The 17820-nt window shown below is 53.9% G+C and overlaps 9 protein-coding genes across 9 annotated transcripts; 3 read left to right on the top strand and 6 right to left on the bottom strand.

The window, feature by feature from the left end:
* Positions 1-652: 652 nt before the first annotated feature.
* VTN31DRAFT_6629 (uncharacterized protein) lies at positions 653-1464 on the bottom strand (the record flags this gene model as incomplete). The annotated part of the gene is made up of 4 exons (XM_069407260.1): positions 653-802; positions 853-940; positions 1033-1289; positions 1372-1464. The coding sequence occupies 4 exons, from the start codon at positions 1462-1464 to the stop codon at positions 653-655; spliced, it is 588 nt and encodes a 195-aa protein (XP_069258804.1).
* Positions 1465-2199: 735 nt separating this feature from the next.
* Positions 2200-3017, bottom strand: VTN31DRAFT_6630 (uncharacterized protein; the record flags this gene model as incomplete). The annotated part of the gene is made up of 4 exons (XM_069407262.1): positions 2200-2316; positions 2402-2815; positions 2884-2898; positions 2961-3017. 4 exons carry the CDS (start codon positions 3015-3017, stop codon positions 2200-2202), a joined length of 603 nt encoding a protein of 200 aa, XP_069258805.1.
* Positions 3018-3642: 625 nt separating this feature from the next.
* On the bottom strand, positions 3643-5703 carry VTN31DRAFT_6631 (uncharacterized protein; the record flags this gene model as incomplete). The annotated part of the gene is made up of 1 exon (XM_069407263.1): positions 3643-5703. One exon carries the CDS (start codon positions 5701-5703, stop codon positions 3643-3645), a length of 2061 nt encoding a protein of 686 aa, XP_069258806.1.
* Positions 5704-9599: 3896 nt separating this feature from the next.
* VTN31DRAFT_6632 (uncharacterized protein) lies at positions 9600-10735 on the top strand (the record flags this gene model as incomplete). Its single annotated transcript, XM_069407264.1, has 3 exons — positions 9600-9622; positions 9678-9883; positions 9945-10735. 3 exons carry the CDS (start codon positions 9600-9602, stop codon positions 10733-10735), a joined length of 1020 nt encoding a protein of 339 aa, XP_069258807.1.
* A 110-nt stretch (positions 10736-10845) lies between these two features.
* VTN31DRAFT_6633 (uncharacterized protein) lies at positions 10846-11194 on the bottom strand (the record flags this gene model as incomplete). The annotated part of the gene is made up of 2 exons (XM_069407265.1): positions 10846-10913; positions 10975-11194. 2 exons carry the CDS (start codon positions 11192-11194, stop codon positions 10846-10848), a joined length of 288 nt encoding a protein of 95 aa, XP_069258808.1.
* A 98-nt stretch (positions 11195-11292) lies between these two features.
* On the bottom strand, positions 11293-11721 carry VTN31DRAFT_6634 (uncharacterized protein; the record flags this gene model as incomplete). Its single annotated transcript, XM_069407266.1, has 2 exons — positions 11293-11640; positions 11701-11721. 2 exons carry the CDS (start codon positions 11719-11721, stop codon positions 11293-11295), a joined length of 369 nt encoding a protein of 122 aa, XP_069258809.1.
* A 500-nt stretch (positions 11722-12221) lies between these two features.
* On the top strand, positions 12222-12857 carry VTN31DRAFT_6635 (mitochondrial 54S ribosomal protein bL17m; the record flags this gene model as incomplete). Its single annotated transcript, XM_069407267.1, has 2 exons — positions 12222-12437; positions 12507-12857. 2 exons carry the CDS (start codon positions 12222-12224, stop codon positions 12855-12857), a joined length of 567 nt encoding a protein of 188 aa, XP_069258810.1.
* Positions 12858-13303: 446 nt separating this feature from the next.
* Positions 13304-15852, bottom strand: VTN31DRAFT_6636 (uncharacterized protein; the record flags this gene model as incomplete). Its single annotated transcript, XM_069407268.1, has 4 exons — positions 13304-14711; positions 14764-14904; positions 14957-15741; positions 15802-15852. The coding sequence occupies 4 exons, from the start codon at positions 15850-15852 to the stop codon at positions 13304-13306; spliced, it is 2385 nt and encodes a 794-aa protein (XP_069258811.1).
* An 824-nt stretch (positions 15853-16676) lies between these two features.
* VTN31DRAFT_6637 (uncharacterized protein) lies at positions 16677-17642 on the top strand (the record flags this gene model as incomplete). The annotated part of the gene is made up of 3 exons (XM_069407269.1): positions 16677-16761; positions 16817-16952; positions 17018-17642. The coding sequence occupies 3 exons, from the start codon at positions 16677-16679 to the stop codon at positions 17640-17642; spliced, it is 846 nt and encodes a 281-aa protein (XP_069258812.1).
* Between the last annotated feature and the right edge of the window lie 178 nt (positions 17643-17820).

The following is a 17820-nucleotide window of genomic DNA, read 5'->3' on the forward strand; positions in this document are numbered from 1 at the left end:
TACGGAAGACGAGGGGACTTGGGAGTTTAGTCTGAGGTCACCATAAGGTTAACTATCGAGTCCAACAGAGAGACCTTGTTGTTTTATTACTTTTGATTGTACATATTCCTTCAGCAAAGGGACATCAGCCAGGGGTTGCTATCAAAGTGACCATATGGATTACGAGTAACTGCGGATGATGGAAATATTTAAATATAAATGTGAGCAAAGAAGAGACAAAAGGAAACCAGAAGAAATGGCGGGATTTTCAACTTGTGCAAACCCCGTTCGGCATCAGGCCATACGAAATTCACGATGCTCAAACATGAAGGGAGCTCTAGCTTTGAGACCTGAAGAAAAAAAAAAAAGCAGATAGCTTTCTGCTCAGGAGCCTCGGTTGGATGATGAATCTGGCTGAAGAAAGGTCGCATAATCTCCACCACTCCAGGCAGTCAACTCGTTTCGGAGAATGAATGAGGCAGTGCAGTTACAGACCGCGAGCCCGTCGTCGATTCAGGGACAGTGATATCGTACATCATCAACTCGGATAACTAGCCACAACACAAATCCAGAACTGATGACCGAAACAAGATGGAGAATTTCAGCATTTCCGTGATTATCCGGCAACCCCCTCCTGAAAATCACCATCATCGAGAATTAGAACCCCCAACGCCTAATATGGTGCATATCCTCGACCTCGGCCCCGGTATCCTCCACGATATCCGCCGCGCGGAGGGTAGCCACCGCGGCCATACCCTCCCCTACCTCGTCCGCGACCACGACCACGGCTCATGCCGGGAATATTGGTGCGCTTAGGCACCACCTAAGAGGATTAGCAGGCGTTACCAGCGGCGGAGCAGAAGACAAGCCTACCTTGATATTACGGCCGCGGAAGACACTGTCATTGAGGACCAGTGCCTGGGCGACAAGGCTGGGCTCTGCAAACTCCACATAGGCATATCTGAGGCGTGTCAGTAAATGCTTGAAAAGCATAACGAACCAAAATAGACAGGAAAGACAAGACAGGAAAAAAAAAAAAAAAAAAAAATAAACCCTTTTGGATGCCCAGTGTACTTATCCAGCAAAATGGTCACCCGGTTGATGGAACCGCAACTCTGGAAATGCGCCTGGATCTCCTCCGGCGAGGCCCCATAATCGACATTCCCCACGAACACGCTCCGCGCGTCGATGGTCTCCCGGTCCTCGCGCAGGTTCTCTTGCTGCTCCTCCAAGGTGGCCTGCATTTCGCGCAGCTTGGCGGCTTCGGACTCCATCTCTGCGACGCGCTTCTTCATGGCCTCAATCTCTTCCTTTGACCCGAGTCAGTCACTTCTTCTCCCGTCCGCGAATCGGTAGGCACCACTCCGGACCGGATGCCCCGCGCACACACACCTCATCATCAACGCCGCCGCCCTCCTGGGGCGCGTTATTATGAATCTGCTGCTCCTCGGCGGGCACCTCGGCAGCACCCTCAGTACTCGCCATCTTTGTCCTCTCTCTATTTCTCTCGTATACTATCCCGTTTTGATCGTTGGGATCGAAAAATTAATCGCGATTCGTATCGACCCTCAGCAAAAACCCCATTCAACGTAAAAGAAAGCGGGAACTCGTCGATGTCCGGACGGGTGGCAGATTTGCCCTTCGATCCTTTCGCAAGCGCGGAAGAACCTGACGTCTTTAAATGAACTTCACGTCTCGTGCGTGTTCGATTCGCCGCCGCCCTCCTTGTCGCGAAACAGAGTTCTGAAACCAAACAAAGATATTCAGAAGCTCTTGATGCAGGAAATCGAAAGAAAGAAAAGAAAGGGGGGCGATAGAGGATCGATGAAGATGAGGCAGACGGACAGCTTTGGCCTTTCCAAGAGTCCGGTTCGGCAGGTCAAGTGAATCTGCGAAATGAAACTGGGGCTTCCGATTTAGGTTTAGCGTGTCTCTATCTTGTATGGACAAAGTTGGCATTCAATCATAGCTGGAGTCTTCCAAGCATTCCCCAACTTGGGGTTGACAACATGAATGAGCATCAATATATAGAGCGATTACTTTGTTCTATTCCTGAGGGATACACTCTCCACTGTGTACGATGTATCATGAGTCAAAGCGGTGCTCCGCCCACCAAATCATGTCAACAAGACCATACGAAACGTAACCCCGGATCCTGTCGTCAAACTATCCGGTAGATAGGTAAGTAGTAGGTAGTATATACAGCATCAAGGACAATAATCATGAAGACGTGGCGACCTGCTTGCGGAAAGATACTTTCTCGACCGACACCGTCTCATTCCCATTCTCGTCGGTCTTGAGCTGGTAGACGTATAGAACCAGCACATCTCCTTGAACCTATACCGCGCCGTCAATGCCCAAGCCCCCAAGAAAATAGACCAAAAAAAAAAAAAAAAAATAAAAACGAAGAACAAAGACTCACATCCATCAAGCAAAAACTCGGCACCGGCTCCTGCCCATCCGGCAACCAATTCGTGGTAAACGCGCCCGTCGCACTGCCCGGGTTGACGAAGAACCGACCATCCAACTCAAACGCCTCAAACCGATGCGTGCCGCCCCAGAGCAGAATATCAACGTCCATCTGGCGCGCCGCAATCAGCAGCGCGTCGGCGTCGTTGGGCGGAATGATCGTGTGGCCATGGGTGAAGCCAATGCGCAGGCTGCCGTGCGTCACAACTTTCGACAAGGGCAGATTCGGCGAGTCGACGTCGAAATCACCCCGGACAATATGCAGGTCCGGTGCAATTTGCCGCAGGAACTCAAAGGTGCTGCGGTCGGTTAGGTTGCCGAGACACAGAATCTGGCCGATCTTGCCGGGCGTGAGGAGCTTCTTGAACTGTTTTCGCAGAAACAGGGTCAGTTGACATCGATGGGAATTCGGTCCATCAGAAGCTGATTGTTCACCTTCGCTGGGAGATCCTAGAATCGAGTCGACAGGTTAGTGTTAAGGTGGCTGCGTAAGTTCTGATCTGGAACGATACCGGAGCCCGGTCTGGGATAAACAGGTCGCCAATGACCAGCACCAGCCGTGAGGTCATTGTGGGCGCTTAATCAGTGCTCAACGAGCCATGCCCGGATGAGCTATCAAGGAGCAGGGGCACAATGGGAGATGCACAGCTGAAGAGGGGAAGCTCCAGTCCAGGGTCTACTGTCTGTCAAGCCTACGTTGCGGAGCCCTCTGCGAATCAGACCCGATTCGGTCAAATACCTAAGTGCTTACTAAGCCTATAGGTACATATTACGAATTTTGTCCAAGTTGACCGTGGCGTGAATACTATCAATAGTCCCATTCAGCTCTTGTGAGCATCTCAGTCTAACAAACAGAATGGGGAACAAGAATGGGGAGTATCATCGATTAAAACCATATTGTAGAAGCAAGGACAAAGTCACCCATGATGGTAAAGCCATGCTCAAACACAAACTGGCCGCCCAAAACCCAGATACCCCATGGACACCAACGAAAAGAGAATGAGCTCAGTCCTGCTCGAGCGACATTCTTCAATCTGGTGATTCAAAAGATATCAGCGACGAAAAAAACATGCTCCAATCCGACCCATGCCCAAACCCTCTCCGATGAATGATGAGAGAAATCTAACACGAAGTGGTACAGAGTAAAGATGTGGAAGATTTAAAGGAGTGGATAGAAGGAAGAACAGGGCATATTCATCGATTAGGCTTTCGGTTCCCGTCCTTCTTGGACTTTGTCTGGCCGGTAACGAAGCTCACTCGGCGCTCGCCATTGCCGCCGCGATTCAAAGACACGATCAGCATTCGGTCCTTCTTCTTGCCATGTCCGCGTGTCAGTCGAGCCGGAGTGGCCAGGTCCGGATCCGTCTTCGTGTCAGTGGTGGTCGACGTCGCCGTGCCCTCGTCGTCCTCAACCTCGAAATCATCGATATCCTCGTCCGGAGCGACTTCGGAGGATGGAGGACTGGAGTCGTCCGATTCCGACGGCGCTTCAAACTCGTCGTCGTCGTCATCGTCGTCACTCACCAAACTGGGAGCTTGGTTGGATGTCACGGTGTGGGGGCTCAAATTCTCCCCATCCGTCATTGGGATGGCGTTGCCATTATCCGCGAGGTCCGAGGAAGCCGCCTGGTATGGAGGATTGTAGGTGGAAGTCGTTGTGGACGACAAATCCAGTGGGCGCGGCTGGTTCCGGTTGCGCGGCTTGTCGGATCCCTTCTGGTTCCTTGCTTGGGGCTCTGTGGTGTGTGCGGGAAGTCGCCCTCCGCGGACACTGAGCTGCGAGCGATCCTCCAAAGCCCCATCCCCCTCCTGATCGGATTCCTCGTCAGACGAGAACTGATCCAAATCGATTTTTGCTTTGGCATCGCCAACGATTTCTTGCAGGTCGACACCGATACCGCGTCCCGCCAGCAGAGACGACAAATGAGGCGTTTCGGGCGACGCCTTGAAGGAAGGATCCGGAGTTTGCGACGGCTGCGAACTAGACTTTGGCGGCGAGGCAGAGTCAGCAGACCGAGAAGCGGTCGCCGGTGACGGTGAAACGCCAGAGATCGCATTCTTGGACGTGTCGATGGTGTGCGCGGACCGGATCAGCGGGTGGACGTACCCCGGCGCCGTGGCAACCGAGGAGCCGCTCGATGAGTCCGTCGCAGCGCCCACAACCGCACCGGCCTCGTCCACTTCTACAGGCTCGCCACAGGCTTCTGCCGCGGCATCGTGGCTGGCAAAGGTCCGACCGTGAGCTATTCGGCAGTGGTTGATAAAACCCTGCGTGCTGGAGAAGTCAAACCGACGGCAGTCCAAGCACACCAACTTGACCGTCTTGCCGTCACTTTTGCGCTTCATGATCATCGGACCCGCTTTCTCCTTCGGCGCAGGGTACCCGCTCGGCAGTGACTGCAACTTCACGTTGGCACTACCTCTCTGAGAGCGCGACTTGCCAGCTACATAGCCATGATCGCTGAGACTGCCGCGAGTGGTGCGACCATCCATGGATCCGTAGCCCGGCTGTGCGGGACCTTCAACCTCGCCCCCGTCGAAGCGCGGATCGGGGATGAGCCATTTGGCGTAGTGCCGAGAGTAGGGACCGTCGGTTACCCCCCACGGGGCCGGCGAGACTGGAGGCGGGCCATGGCCTGTATATGGAATGGCGAAGCCGGTACCGTTGCTGACCGACTGGGACATGCCAGTAAGGTGGGAGCCCGGGTACGGGATCTCGGCGCATCGGCGCAGTTGTTCCAGCGCGACCTGGCACTTGGCAATCTCCTGGTCGATGAGGCGCAGTTCATTGTGCTTCAGTAGGATTTCCAGGCTGAGCTGGGCGTCCAGCGTCTGTCGCAGCATGTCGACATCGACCTGTGGACGCTGGCCGCGGGCAACACCGTCCCGGTCTTGGGCGACGTCCCCGCTGTCGGGCTTCTGCACCCGAGAATTCTTGTCGTTGCTCTCTTGCAGCCGCGACGGTGGTGTGGGCGTGGTCGCGGGCGCCACGTTACTGCTGAGCGGCGGCTGCGGCGCGGTCGCCGCCGCATTCATGGTCGCATCGGCGGTCGCGGTCGGGGCAATGGGGTCGAGACAGCGCTTGGTACCTGGCGGCGCGGTGGCATCGTCAGAGTCGGCGCGTTTGCGCTTCAACATGGACATTGATGTGGCATTCAGGATCGGCGAGGCGTGTTCGGCGACGAGCATTTTCAGATCCTGGACCGACCCCTTGTTACCGCCGATGCCAGTCGACCACGGGAAAAGGTGGAACATGCCATGCGATACGCCGTTGACGGGCTCGTGGGGGGGGTCTCAGGCGCGTTACGAGCCCAGTCAGAGGGGAAAGAATGAGGAGTTGGGAACCGTCAGGGCTGGTCGCAGGCGACAGGAACGATATCCGCCACCGGAGGTAGTTGCGGGAGCGACCGGAGACCGCCTCAACAGCACGCGGAGGCCAGTGGCGAGTTTGTTGCGAGACGAGCCAACCTTCTCCGCAGTCGCCACGCCCGCCGGACCAGTCGGGCGAGGTTTCGCGTTCGGATGCCTCAGGAAGCGTGGTTGGGGGAACCCATGCGCCCGTCTCTTGGCCGGCGAGAAGACAGAAGGATTCCCGGAAACGGCAAAAACACGCAGGAGGAGGAGAGCAGGCAGATATTAAGGCGAGAATAGGGTTGTGGAGGACGTTAGACGAAGCAGAGTCGACAAGTCAATAATAACCTAATAATCCTCGCCGGAGAGGACTGGACGTCCAGCCAGGGACGTTGGACAAAGTGGCTGAGGCGGGATTGACTTGACGGGGATGGTCCAGCTCCAAGTTCCAACCACGGCAAAGCGCGGCTTCTGGAATTCTTAGTCAGACGGGATGACTAAGACCCGCAAACCGAATAGAATACAGCTAACTGAATCGCGGAGAAAGAGAAAGAAAGGCCGGCGGGATCAGGCAACCAACTAGGCCTACAATTCAATGCAAAAATGGAAGCTGGAAGATTAAGTAATCCCGATGAGGAGAAATCAAGAAAGGAAAGACGTGAGGGGAGAAAGTAAAAGACAGAAAGAGCAAACAGAAGCAAGTCAATCACCTCTCGGAACTTGAATCTGCAACTAACTTACATTATTTTTGACCTCTGAGTAGGTTTAAAAAGAAACTCAAAAGCCCAACTGGAACTGGGATGGCTTTGGCTTCCTGGATTGACCTCATAACCTACTTTTGTAAGTGGGCCTGCATGGATCCTCGTCCAGAATCGCGCTAACACTCGCAGACTGCATGGGCCATGGGGCCGTGGGCCTTTGATGGGGGTGCCAATGGCCGCCAAAAAGTCTAGCCTAGCCTGTCGAACAGCGAACTCAAAGGCTGGTCTGGGAGTAATGAGAATCCCGCACAGCGCCAGGGATAATGATGCAAGCACTGATTGGACTGCAGCCAGTCGGTTTGATTTGCACTCCGTATTTGAGCCGGAGTTTCTGGTTCAGCTCCTGGTTCGCTTCGTATTAATCGAAAATTCTCAGGCCATCAGATTCAAAGCCATTTGGGCTTGGTTCAACGTCCTCGTACGCGTCCGATGATGCAAGCATTCCCGCCTTGGCAGTCAAAACTTGGCACACCGGGCTATCGCCATGACTAAGCAAGGTACCAACCAGCGACTGAGACGGTCCATGCCTCATGGTTCAGATCCAACAGCTCGGCAGCGTCTCCAGAATCACATGTCGGAGAATTGGATCCGTGGATCAATCCATGCCTCCAGTCGAACGTGTTCGGAGTAAAACACTAAGTTACGGACAGTCCATCGATCATCGACCAGCACCGCAATCCAAACACCGCCTGCTCCTGAACAGCAGAAGCCAAAACTGCAATGGTCCAGAAATATGCAGATATCTTTGGCACGGCTTCCCAGATGACCATGAGTGAACCCCTTACTACTAAGCATATCTGAACCGAGGCTCGAGTCTGCGAGTATCAAGGAGTGACAGTAACCGGTACCTCGATGGAGAAGGAATTCAAAGTGAATTTGGCAAGAGATACGAATGGCTACTGAAGGCAACCCTTCTGCCATTAGGCACTTTCGCGCTAGATTGCGAGGTGTCCAAAAGGCAGTAGGTTAACGGATACACTTGTCAGAACGGTGTTTACCATGCTGCTGGCGTCCGGCTCCTAGGCCGGGAATCAGCAAACCTTGGCGTGATTGCTAGCTACCAAAGCGACAGCCAGAAAGGGACCGTTTTTCATGGCCGAGTAACCTTACTCCAAGCATGGAGGGACCGGCCGCAGGACCAAATCCTTCAACTCCATTATTATTATCCTCTCTTCATTGATAAACTGTATTTGAAGACTGCCAATGCTTCAAAAGGTGCCACTATGGAAATCTCATACTACCCTTGGAAAAGTCTCCTAGTCCAACCTGACATACTGGTAATCAGACTCTCCGGACGAAACCCGCCCTTGTGCTCCTCGTCGCTTCCATAGAAGGAGCTCAACCGCAGCGTGATCATTGCCTTCCTTCAACCACTAATCTAAGCAGACCTTCACGCAAATTCCCCTGCAGCTCCACGTGACCCAACCAAGGGCTCCTACCAGGCCCGATGGAAAAACTTACAAGACTGGCAGATCCTGCATCTATACCAGAAGAACCCATTGATCGCACCAGACTGGCGTTTGACGCAGTAAAAGGGAAGAATGGCTCACACGCAGTGTCGAACCCCTGATCTATCATGGTCGTTCATCGTAATTGTATTCCTGCAAGGTCAAGTCTGCTGCAAAAGGGGCAAAAGGCTGGCCCTTGCTACTATGAAGTCTGCAAACATTCAGCGAGGGATTCCAGTTTCTGTTGAGATGATCGGGGGGGTTGTCGTTGTCACTGTCTCCTCAATTTAACCCGCGATGGCCGTCAATGCCAATCGCCATTGGTTTATGGCGATGTAAGTTTTTCTCCTGAGGACTTTGCTGAGAGGACCCTTCTTCGTCTCCTTTCCGTGCCATCTCGCCATCCAGCAACGTTCTCTTTGTCGATCACGTTCTGGTCGCTGTCTCCTGGTGGCATATCTCTGGAATTGAATCTGTGTAGATGATAGAGGTATTTTTATTATCGGTTCCTCTAGATCGATCTTGCCATTCGTGATCCTTCAGGACTCTCGGATGGTGTCTCCCGGACAGTTCGTGTCGGTCCAGGGGAAAGGCAGTATCATAGAGATTGAAGGACTAGGTATTCGCCTGACACATTCCAATTGACACCGGAACCGAGCACGTCGTCCATTCTCACCGATGCAACAACAGACGATCACGTCCGGAAAACCGGCACATGTAGACTTGATTCACAAATGCAACATTGGTCGAATGTTGATCAAAGCGTGCATAGGTGCTATCAGTTCGGTGCTCGGGCATCGGAGGAACCTGATCCGGATTTTCTTTGAGCAGTTTCATCTCGGAAAAACTGAAGCGTTGAGATACGGCGTGCCTGTACGTGTCTTTTGTGAGTATGTGTTGTAGACAATGCCAATACGAGGGCACTATGCTTAGAAATGCCCGGTCTTGACTACTTACTACTCACACTACTCCGTACTCCGTACTTGTTGATCTGATGCTGTTGCACGATCTGTCTCGAGGGGAGTTGTGCCCTTGTGATTGCATCATTGTTGGTTAAGAAACTCCGACTCTGTCCGAGCACTCCATACACTGTACTCCGTCTGATGGTTTCTAATCTCTGGTGTTTCGTTGCGGATAATGATCACCCTTTGATGCCGTCTGGGGAAATGTTAGGGTTATCAGATCAACTGCTTACCAAATCCAACGCTGGATTACAAATCCTGGCCAATGGCAAGCTCGCTTGGCAGCAGTTGGCCGACAATTGGTGCCCGACCTACAACCGGATCAGGGAAGTGAACCAAGTGAATGGGATCCTCTCCTCCAAATCAAGCATGAAAGTTGAAGAGATCCATGACATGACAACGGCAATGAACCGATCCATAAGATGAATGTTGGATTAGAAATCAAGTCTTCAATTGAACGCACGGCATGTGTGAGCAGCAATGGATTGGAATGATCATAAAAAGGGAGTAAGAAGGACCGATAAAGCTGGTAGATTGACCGATCGCAGCTCGCGTCTTGAACTGCAACGACAAAGGAAACGCAAGGCTTGACTCGCAGAAACAAGGGGAAAAGAAGAACCATTGTTGAGATGGCCTCTCCCAAGGTGTTTGTGTGAGTAGCGCCCCTCGATTGACTGTTGCCCACCGCAATATCTGACAGCGTCTAGGACCGGTGCAACCGGCTACATTGGCGGTGACGCGCTTTACGTCATTTACAACAAGCATCCCGAGTGGCAGTACACGGCACTTGTCCGCACGGAAACGAAAGCGAAGCAATTGACCGCCAAATTCCCCAACATTTCTATCGTGTACGGCTCGTTGGAAAGCGCCGACGTGCTTGAGGAAGAATCCAAGAAGGCGGATATCATCTACCGTATGTTCCAGATTGGGCCGGAGACGTGAACAAACCACGGCTAACGAGGCTTTTTTTTTAGACTTTGCCGACTGTGACCATGTCCCATCGGCACAGGCAATTGTCAAAGGCGCGCAGGCGCACACCCCTGATCGACCCGCTTGGATTATCCACACGTCTGGAACCGGTAGTCTGATCTACAAAGATCTCCGCGAGAAGACCGTGGGCGTTGAGCGCGAAGGTCTCTACGATGATTGGGACAACGTGGAGAAGGTCACCTCTTTGCCGGACGACGCCCTCCATCGGAATGTCGACAAGATTATCCTTTCCGCCGGCGAGAATAACCCCGCGGTCAAGTCCGCCGTCGTCGCCCCGCCATGCATCAACGGTCCCGGCCGTGGACTCAACCCCGCCTCGAAGCAGATCCCCATCTTTGTGCAGGAGACGCTCAAGCGAAAGAAGGGCATGGTTCTTGGCGAAGGCCGCAACATCTGGCACTGGGTCCACGTGCAAGACCTGTCGGAGGTGTTTCTTGCTCTGGGCGAGGCCGCGGTCGCCGGTGGCGGGAACGCGACTTGGGGCAAGGACGCATACTATTTTGCCGACAATGGCCCGTTCTACTGGGGTGATGTCCAGCGGGCGGTCGCAAAGGCGGCGCATGAGAAGGGCTACCTCCCCACCGCGGAGGTCGATACCTTGAGCTTTGACGAGGCCAACAGGCTTCACCCGTTGCTGTCGGCGCTGGTTGGCGGCAATTCGCGCGGCACAGGTATCCGGGCGAGGAAGCTCCTTGGTTGGACCCCGAAGAGACAAGGGCTACTGGATTTGATTCCGGATATCGTGGAGGAGGAGGCTCGCGCGCTTGGTCTGTGATTGGATTTTCTAAAGGTTCTGTAATTAGCAACGCCAGTACATAATGCCTAATAGACAGCCTTGTTTCGTCTTCTGAAGGTATGCCAAGGTCATCATCATTATTGTACACATCACAACAGTTTCTGCTCATCCGAAGCACAATGTAGTTTATCTCGCCCTGCCCTCGAAACCTCGAAGTCTAGTCAGGCATCAGTCTCGGGGGTTTCCCCTTCAGCTAGATGGCACTGGTGCGGACTCACCCTGAGGAAATGGTAGACCTCTCCTGAGCGATACAAAGGTCATCATATTCGAGAAAGGGAGAATCTGGAAGAATGAAAGTGGAGCGTGGGGAATCAGACTCGCGGCGCACACACCACTGGCCACGAAGTTAATCTTTGTACTGTCCTTTTCCCCCCACCTGCGGTTCACAACATGCGGTTGAGTCCTCGGCAGTATGGACGCGCATGAGCAGCAACCCATCCTTAGGCGGTGCAGTACTGGCGAAGGGGATGTTTCCCCCTCCTCCTAGAGTGCACGATAACATGACCCATAGATCGCAAGAGACCGCAGGAATGGAATCACTCCCCCTTGACCAATCTCGCAATGGCACCAAAGCCCTGCACCGCCGTATGCTGGACCTCCTCCCACCGCAAGGTCAACGCCCTCCGCGCCAGTTTCTTGACCTCCTCATTCCATTGATGCTTCAGCAGATCCTCAGCCGACGGACGCTTCTCTGGGACCACGTTATCTCGTGCTTGGGGTTGATTTTCGGTAGCAAAGCGGCGATAGTATGCGCCGAGCGGCGAGGCTAGGTCGGAGAGGATCTGGGTCTGTTCGCAGATGGCGTGTCGCTGTTGCTGGCGCAGGGATCGGTGGACTTGGAGGCTGACGACAAGGACAGAGGAGGTTAGGGTGAAGCCACCCAACTGGTCAATTGACGGTTAGTTGTGGTTTCGATCACGAGGGAAATTTGAGGATGTCCGTACAAAGCCGGCTAGAAAGCTCATCTCAAAAGCAATGCTCGAGGGATTGACGGGTCGAGTGTCGTCCTCAACAGAATTCTAGCAATTGAAGTCCCTGAACGGAAAGAATCCAGAAATTTAATCTGTTCACAGTACCTATGAAATATCAAGAAAAACATGCGAGATGTTGATCTCAAGCCAGTCATCTGACGCAGAACGGGAAGCTCTCCCATTGGCTGAATCCCGGGCCGGCAACTTTTCGCATTTCACTTCACGACCACTGTACAGTACTTTTATATCCAGAACGAAACCTGGACAAGAACACAAGCTCAAAGATCATCTCAACTCAATTGCGACTCGCCGGGAAATAGGCCAGACGAAAACGACCGACCGGCCTGACAAGCGGTCTTTTTTTTTTTGCCTTCACCCACCCCTTCGATACTACACCCCCAATCCGATCTATCTATCTTCGCCCGCAAAGAAGAACTTGAACTCACCACCACTACCACCACCACCGACAGCAACAACCCTCCTCTTCTTCAATCATGGCCGGAGGCGCCTCCAAGTACCGGCATCTCAGCCGCAACTCCGCCCACCGACAAGCCCTCCTCCGCAACCTGGTGACCTCGCTCTTCAAGTACGAATCCATCACGACAACATGGCCCAAGGCCAAGGAAGCGCAGCGCCTCGCCGAGAAACTCATCACGCTGGGCAAGAGGAACACGGAAGCCAGCCGACGGAAAGCATATAGCATATTCTACGTACGTCTACCTTCCTACCCTATCCTTTTTTCCCCCCACAGTGAAGCTTAATATTAGGATTTTTTTTAGACCCCCCATGAACTCGTCCCCAAACTCTTCGGCCCCCTCCGTGAGCGTTACGCCAATCGCTCCGGCGGATACACGCGGGTTTTGCGCGTCGAACCCAAGAAGGATGACCAGGCGCCGAGCGCCATTCTGGAACTGGTCGACGGGCCACGCGATATGCGGTTTGCGATGACGGCCCGCGCGATTGCGCGACAGAGGAAAATGGGGAATGACTCGTTGAATGAGATCACGCTACGCAATGTGCGCAAGGTGACGAGGTTCAGGAAGGATGGCGTTGCGGAGCTGGAGAGGGAGGTAGAGCGGTTGACACTGGGGAAATCTCGGAGTTCGAACGAGGAGGGAGCGGAGCAATAATAATCTGCTTTCTTTTCTTTTTTTCTTTTTTTTTTTTTTTTTTTCTTGTTGTCCTGGAAGGGGGCCTGTACAGTACGGAGTATCTGTTTGTTTATTACGAATAAATGCTCGTGATTGTACTGAATGTATTATCGAGGAAATCCGGATCTTCTGGACTAACTTAATTCTACCTGTCAACCATCCAGTTTGAATTGTAGAGACTTTGAACATGACATTCATTGCACCAAATCCGCGCAATCAAAACAGTATTCAAGGCCGCATCATAATCCTAAACTCCCATGGAACGACGTGCGTGTTCATGGCCACCCATGATCAATTCCAAAAAGTACTTACTCGTAATTACTATCTCTGCTTTATGGACCCGCCACGCCTTTAGACCATGGCCATTATTAATTCATCAGCTCGGAAAATAGAAAAATAAAAGGCAAACAAAAAAAAAGTACATCTCAGTTTGGTTTCGACAAGCTACTGCCTCCAGACACCACCAATGGGCCATTATTCTTTGGAGCCGACGAGGCATTTGTCGTCGTGGTCGCCGACGTGGATGGAGCCGTCGACGAAGGAGGTGGAGGATTGTTGCGCCCCTTGCCAGGAAAGTCGGGCGACACCTTGGATGGAGGCGGTTTCGGGGGAAGATGCGCCGGCGTTCCCCATTTGGCTATTGAATCCTGGCTACCTGAGGATGACTGCTTCTGTGATGCATGGTTTCGATTCTGCGTCGAGTTCCCAGAGCCATGGCCCGAGTCCTGATGACCAGACCATTGCTGCGGCCCATTCACTGTGTTCACAGGACCCTGTTGCGCTTTACCGGGATACCGGTTCGAAGCACCGGGAACAAACGATCGTGTCTGCGGGTTGAATGTCGACCGAGGGTAGCTTCCCGGCATCGGAGGAGCGACCGAGTTCGGCGCCGGCATATACCCCTGGTTAGGTATCTGCCCGTAAGGATACGGTGGAGCGCTTGGCGCCGGCGACGGAAAGTTGGGCCAATGCACCGGCGCTGTCCGTTGAGGAGATTGAGAAAAGTTACCCGGATACGGCTGTCCACCCCAGGTCGGCGACGCCGCTCCGGGGTACTGCGACGAGCTCGGGACCGCGTAATTGTTCATCGCGGGCGAGGACCGCGTCTGTGGTGGTTGTTGATATCCAGGATAAGGAGGCTGTTGCGGAACCCCCGCAGGCCAGGGAGGACTCTGCCCCATGGGAGGGAGCATATTCATCGAGAATTGCTGCACTGGATTCATCGGAGCGTATACAGGACCCTGGGGGCTCTGCGAATAGCCCATCGCCGGAGGCGACGCTCCAGGACCCACCATGTACGGCTGTTGTTGAGGAGGAGGGTGAACACCATTGTTCATCATCTGCATAGGCATAGGACCGGACGTATACGGCATCCCGGGATACCACGCATTGTACTGTGACCTGACTTCGAAGCTATCATCGTGGGGAGTCTTTTGCCGAAAATTCCTCTTGCGGCTACTGGCCGAGCTGGACCGCGACACGGCCGTGCTGCTTTCTCGGCTCGGCGTGTCCCCTGGTTTCGACTCGGGAAAGTCGCGGAAAATGCGCTCCCGTGCTTCTTGATACTTGGCTTCCCGCTCCTCGCGAGTCAGCGTGACCCGTTCTTTGGCCGGTGTGGTCCCACCGGACGATCCTGCGCGGTCCTCTCCAGTGCTGGACTCTGCCCCAGTCTCCGATGCAGCCTTTGAAGGAGCCGCTGAGTTCGGACCGGTACTGGCACTGCTCGAAACCCGCTCGCCGCTGTTATCAGTTCTTCGCATGATCTTCATTGCCGGGGCATTTGGAGGTGGGGTGTTGTTCGAATGTGGACGTAACTCAGACAATGGTGTTGGACTGTTTGGAAATTGTCAGCCGTATAAGCCATCGGACCTGTGCGGACACTCACAGTCTACAGAACGGAGTGCGATGCAGTCGAACAGACGATAAAGTGCTATCCACAAAATGAGTCAGATGGTAGTAGTCTCCGAGCTTGTGTGCGAGGAGCCGCCCGAACGAATTCGAAGGCGGCAACTCCAGCGTTTGCTCCCTATGTGCGTGTGAGCCCCTGTAGCGATCAACCCATTTGCTTTTGGACGTACTTGGAATTCTGTATGAAATTACGGATCTTCTCCTCCAACTGCAGTAAAAACAATCGGTCTTTGGGCGAATTCATGGCATCTAGTAGCTTCTCATCGGGCTCGTCCGGAAATCCATGCAGAGGCTTCCCGCTTTGAAAGGCCTCCGCTGCAGATACGACAAAGTTATTGGAGACGGCGTCAGGTGGAATGGTGCCGGTCACTTGGAGATCACCGTTCGGAAAGCGCTGCACCGTGCCCGGCAGAATCCCACGAATTTTCTGTGCCTGTGCATCTCGCACATGCTCACGATAGCCTCGCGCGCCCGCTTCTGAGCCAGCCAGAGAGTTAGGGGCACCAGAGGCAGGTCCAGACAGACTTTCGTCTTCATCCGCGGCCTGGACACTAGCACTGTCATCGGGCCGCAGCGAATCCTTTTCGTCCATTGCAAAAGTCGTCACGGATGCCATGCTCTTAGAATCAAAGCTCGTCGGCTTCGTAGAAGAATTCGAAAGATACGTTTGATCATCATCGAAGGAATTCTCCCTGTTCAACAGGGCGTTTTCGCGACCATCCTCTGATGGTTGACACTCATCTCTCTTTTCTTGGGAAGCGAGCTGGAGATTCCGCACTTGAACTTCCAGCCCATTCGGCGCACCGTTCACCGGCTGCGTCTCCGGGGTCTCCGACTGATCAGGGGCAGTCTTGGTGGTTGCAGGAGATTCAACCGCCTTTCTCTGTGGAGAAGAGACTTCTGCATCCGGGGTTGCGCTAGATGGAGGCTTCGATGGAGGTGGCATAGCTACTACCTGGGGGCGTCGGTCGCGTCAGTGGCGGCGCATCCCAGTCATTGGCGGCGGACCACGTACCTTTGCAAAGTTGAGATGGCTCTCACCTCGTCCTGGAGGCCCAGATGTCATCGCAGTGTTGCAGCCACACACACCGAAAGGCCAGACACAGATGTAACGAATGCACGAAAACCACTCAAAGGAACACGAGGCCACCACTCGCGAATCGACCTACCATCCGGGGAGACCTCGCTTCACATCAGTCCACGGAGAGCGTCGGCATCTCTCAGCGCCACAATGTCGGCCATAGGTTCTGCGGGATCGATTTAGGGCGAGAATCAGAGGCTGTCAAAGACAATTGTAACAGTAGGTCTGGGAACGGAGCCTGCGGCCGTGCGATGACATGTGTCGGGAGAACGGGTCGGCAGGCACACGAGCAGCGTGCACACACCCAACGGAGACGGCTACGGCGGGCGAGAGCGGGACAGCTACAGCGTGTTGAGGGCGAGATCGGGGCGATTGGAGAGTGGAATGAGACTAGAGCTGTAGAGTAGAGGGCTGGAGTCGGGCAGTTCGAGTTTGGCGTTTGGGGCTTTGGGCGTTTTGCTCTGTGGGGTTTAGCCTGGCCTGGCGAGGCTTGCCGCGCCTGGCCCGATCGGGACTAGCGTAATTGAAGGCTTAGTCAGCACCCCAATGCAGGGCATGCAGCCCTATGATTATCACTGGGCCCGGCGAGATGGGAGTAGAACGTTTTGCGCGGCTTGAGCGACTTTATTTGCAGTGGTTCGCAGTATTTTTGTCCTCGTGTGCTTTGTTTGCGGGCACCGGTTTGTCCTGAAGGTCGGCATCGTTGCGTCTCTCTGCGCGTATTGTCCACGGCGTTTCGTACGGAGTACCTAGAGAAAAAAACTGAGCCAGCTCCGTGTCCAGAGCCGGCTGCTCTCTGCCCCCTGATCATGAACAGATACAGGAACGCCCCGGGGCTCCGAGCGCCCACAAGAGCGACCCCGGACACACTCTGCCAGAAGTGCCTTAAACGAGATACGTTGCCCTGCAGGTCCAAAGAGTGCGGCGCTAATGCTGACTGCGACTCCACGCCATTACAGCTACGAATGCAAAGTCTCCGCGCAAGATCGGCCGTATATGTCGCGGCCGTCGCGGACACAGCAACTTTTGAATCCAAGCCTGATGCCAAAATTGACAAATGAAGCTCCAAGTGACTTGACGCGCAAGTACGTTGGCCTTCTGGGCGTGTCATTGCATTTTGAGCTCCCAAGTAACCAGGCGCATCGAGCAGAAGCGGACTGGCCGACGAGATTCTCGCAAAGAAAGAGCGAGAACGCGGCCGAAGACGTGAGTCGGATGAGGAATCCGGTCGATGGCGGGCACGGTCCCTGTCTTCATCGTCTTTGAGCTCAGTGTCTACCATTTCTACCAATCGCTCCCCTTCACGATCTCCTTCGCGCAATTCTAGGCATAGGTCGCCCTCCTACGATGACGACAGATATGATCGAGATCGTGTGGCGTCACGCCGGAAAAGGCGATACAGCGATACCCCTTCTGAGAGCTCTCGCTCGCCCTCGCCTACGAGCCGTATGCACATGTCCACCGATAGAAACTACGACTTTGAGAGGAATACCCGAAGAAAACTCCGCGAATCGAGCCCGAGCGAGCGCGGGCGTAAACGGGACCCGTCCGGAAGCTGGCGCGGACGGTCGGAGAGCGAGAGCCGTGAGAGAAGCCGCATTGCCCGGGAACGACACTCGGCAACGCCAAACCCACGAGGAGATCTCACCGGAAGAGATGTGAGTCAGCCGACATCGCCACGTCGAGATCAGCGTCCTCCGCCGCGCCGGGAAAGAAGTTTAAGTCCATACAGCAAGCGTTTGGCCCTGACTCAGGCCATGAACATGGGACGATAGCCGGGGTTTAACCTTTTGTTCAAAGTTTTCTTGCATTCGGGACCCAATCATGCATTTGAGAGTGTACTCTGTACCATCTGTAATATTAATATAATACATCAGCTTACCCGAAGCCCTGGAACCTTTTCTCCCCAACGCCGTAGTAAAACAAAAGAAAAAGGACAAAGCTTATAGAAGC

The sequence above is a fragment of the Thermomyces dupontii genome (assembly GCF_041956625.1).
Source record: "Thermomyces dupontii strain NRRL 2155 unplaced genomic scaffold VTN31scaffold_7, whole genome shotgun sequence".
Classification (NCBI taxonomy): Eukaryota; Fungi; Ascomycota; class Eurotiomycetes; order Eurotiales; family Trichocomaceae; genus Thermomyces; species Thermomyces dupontii.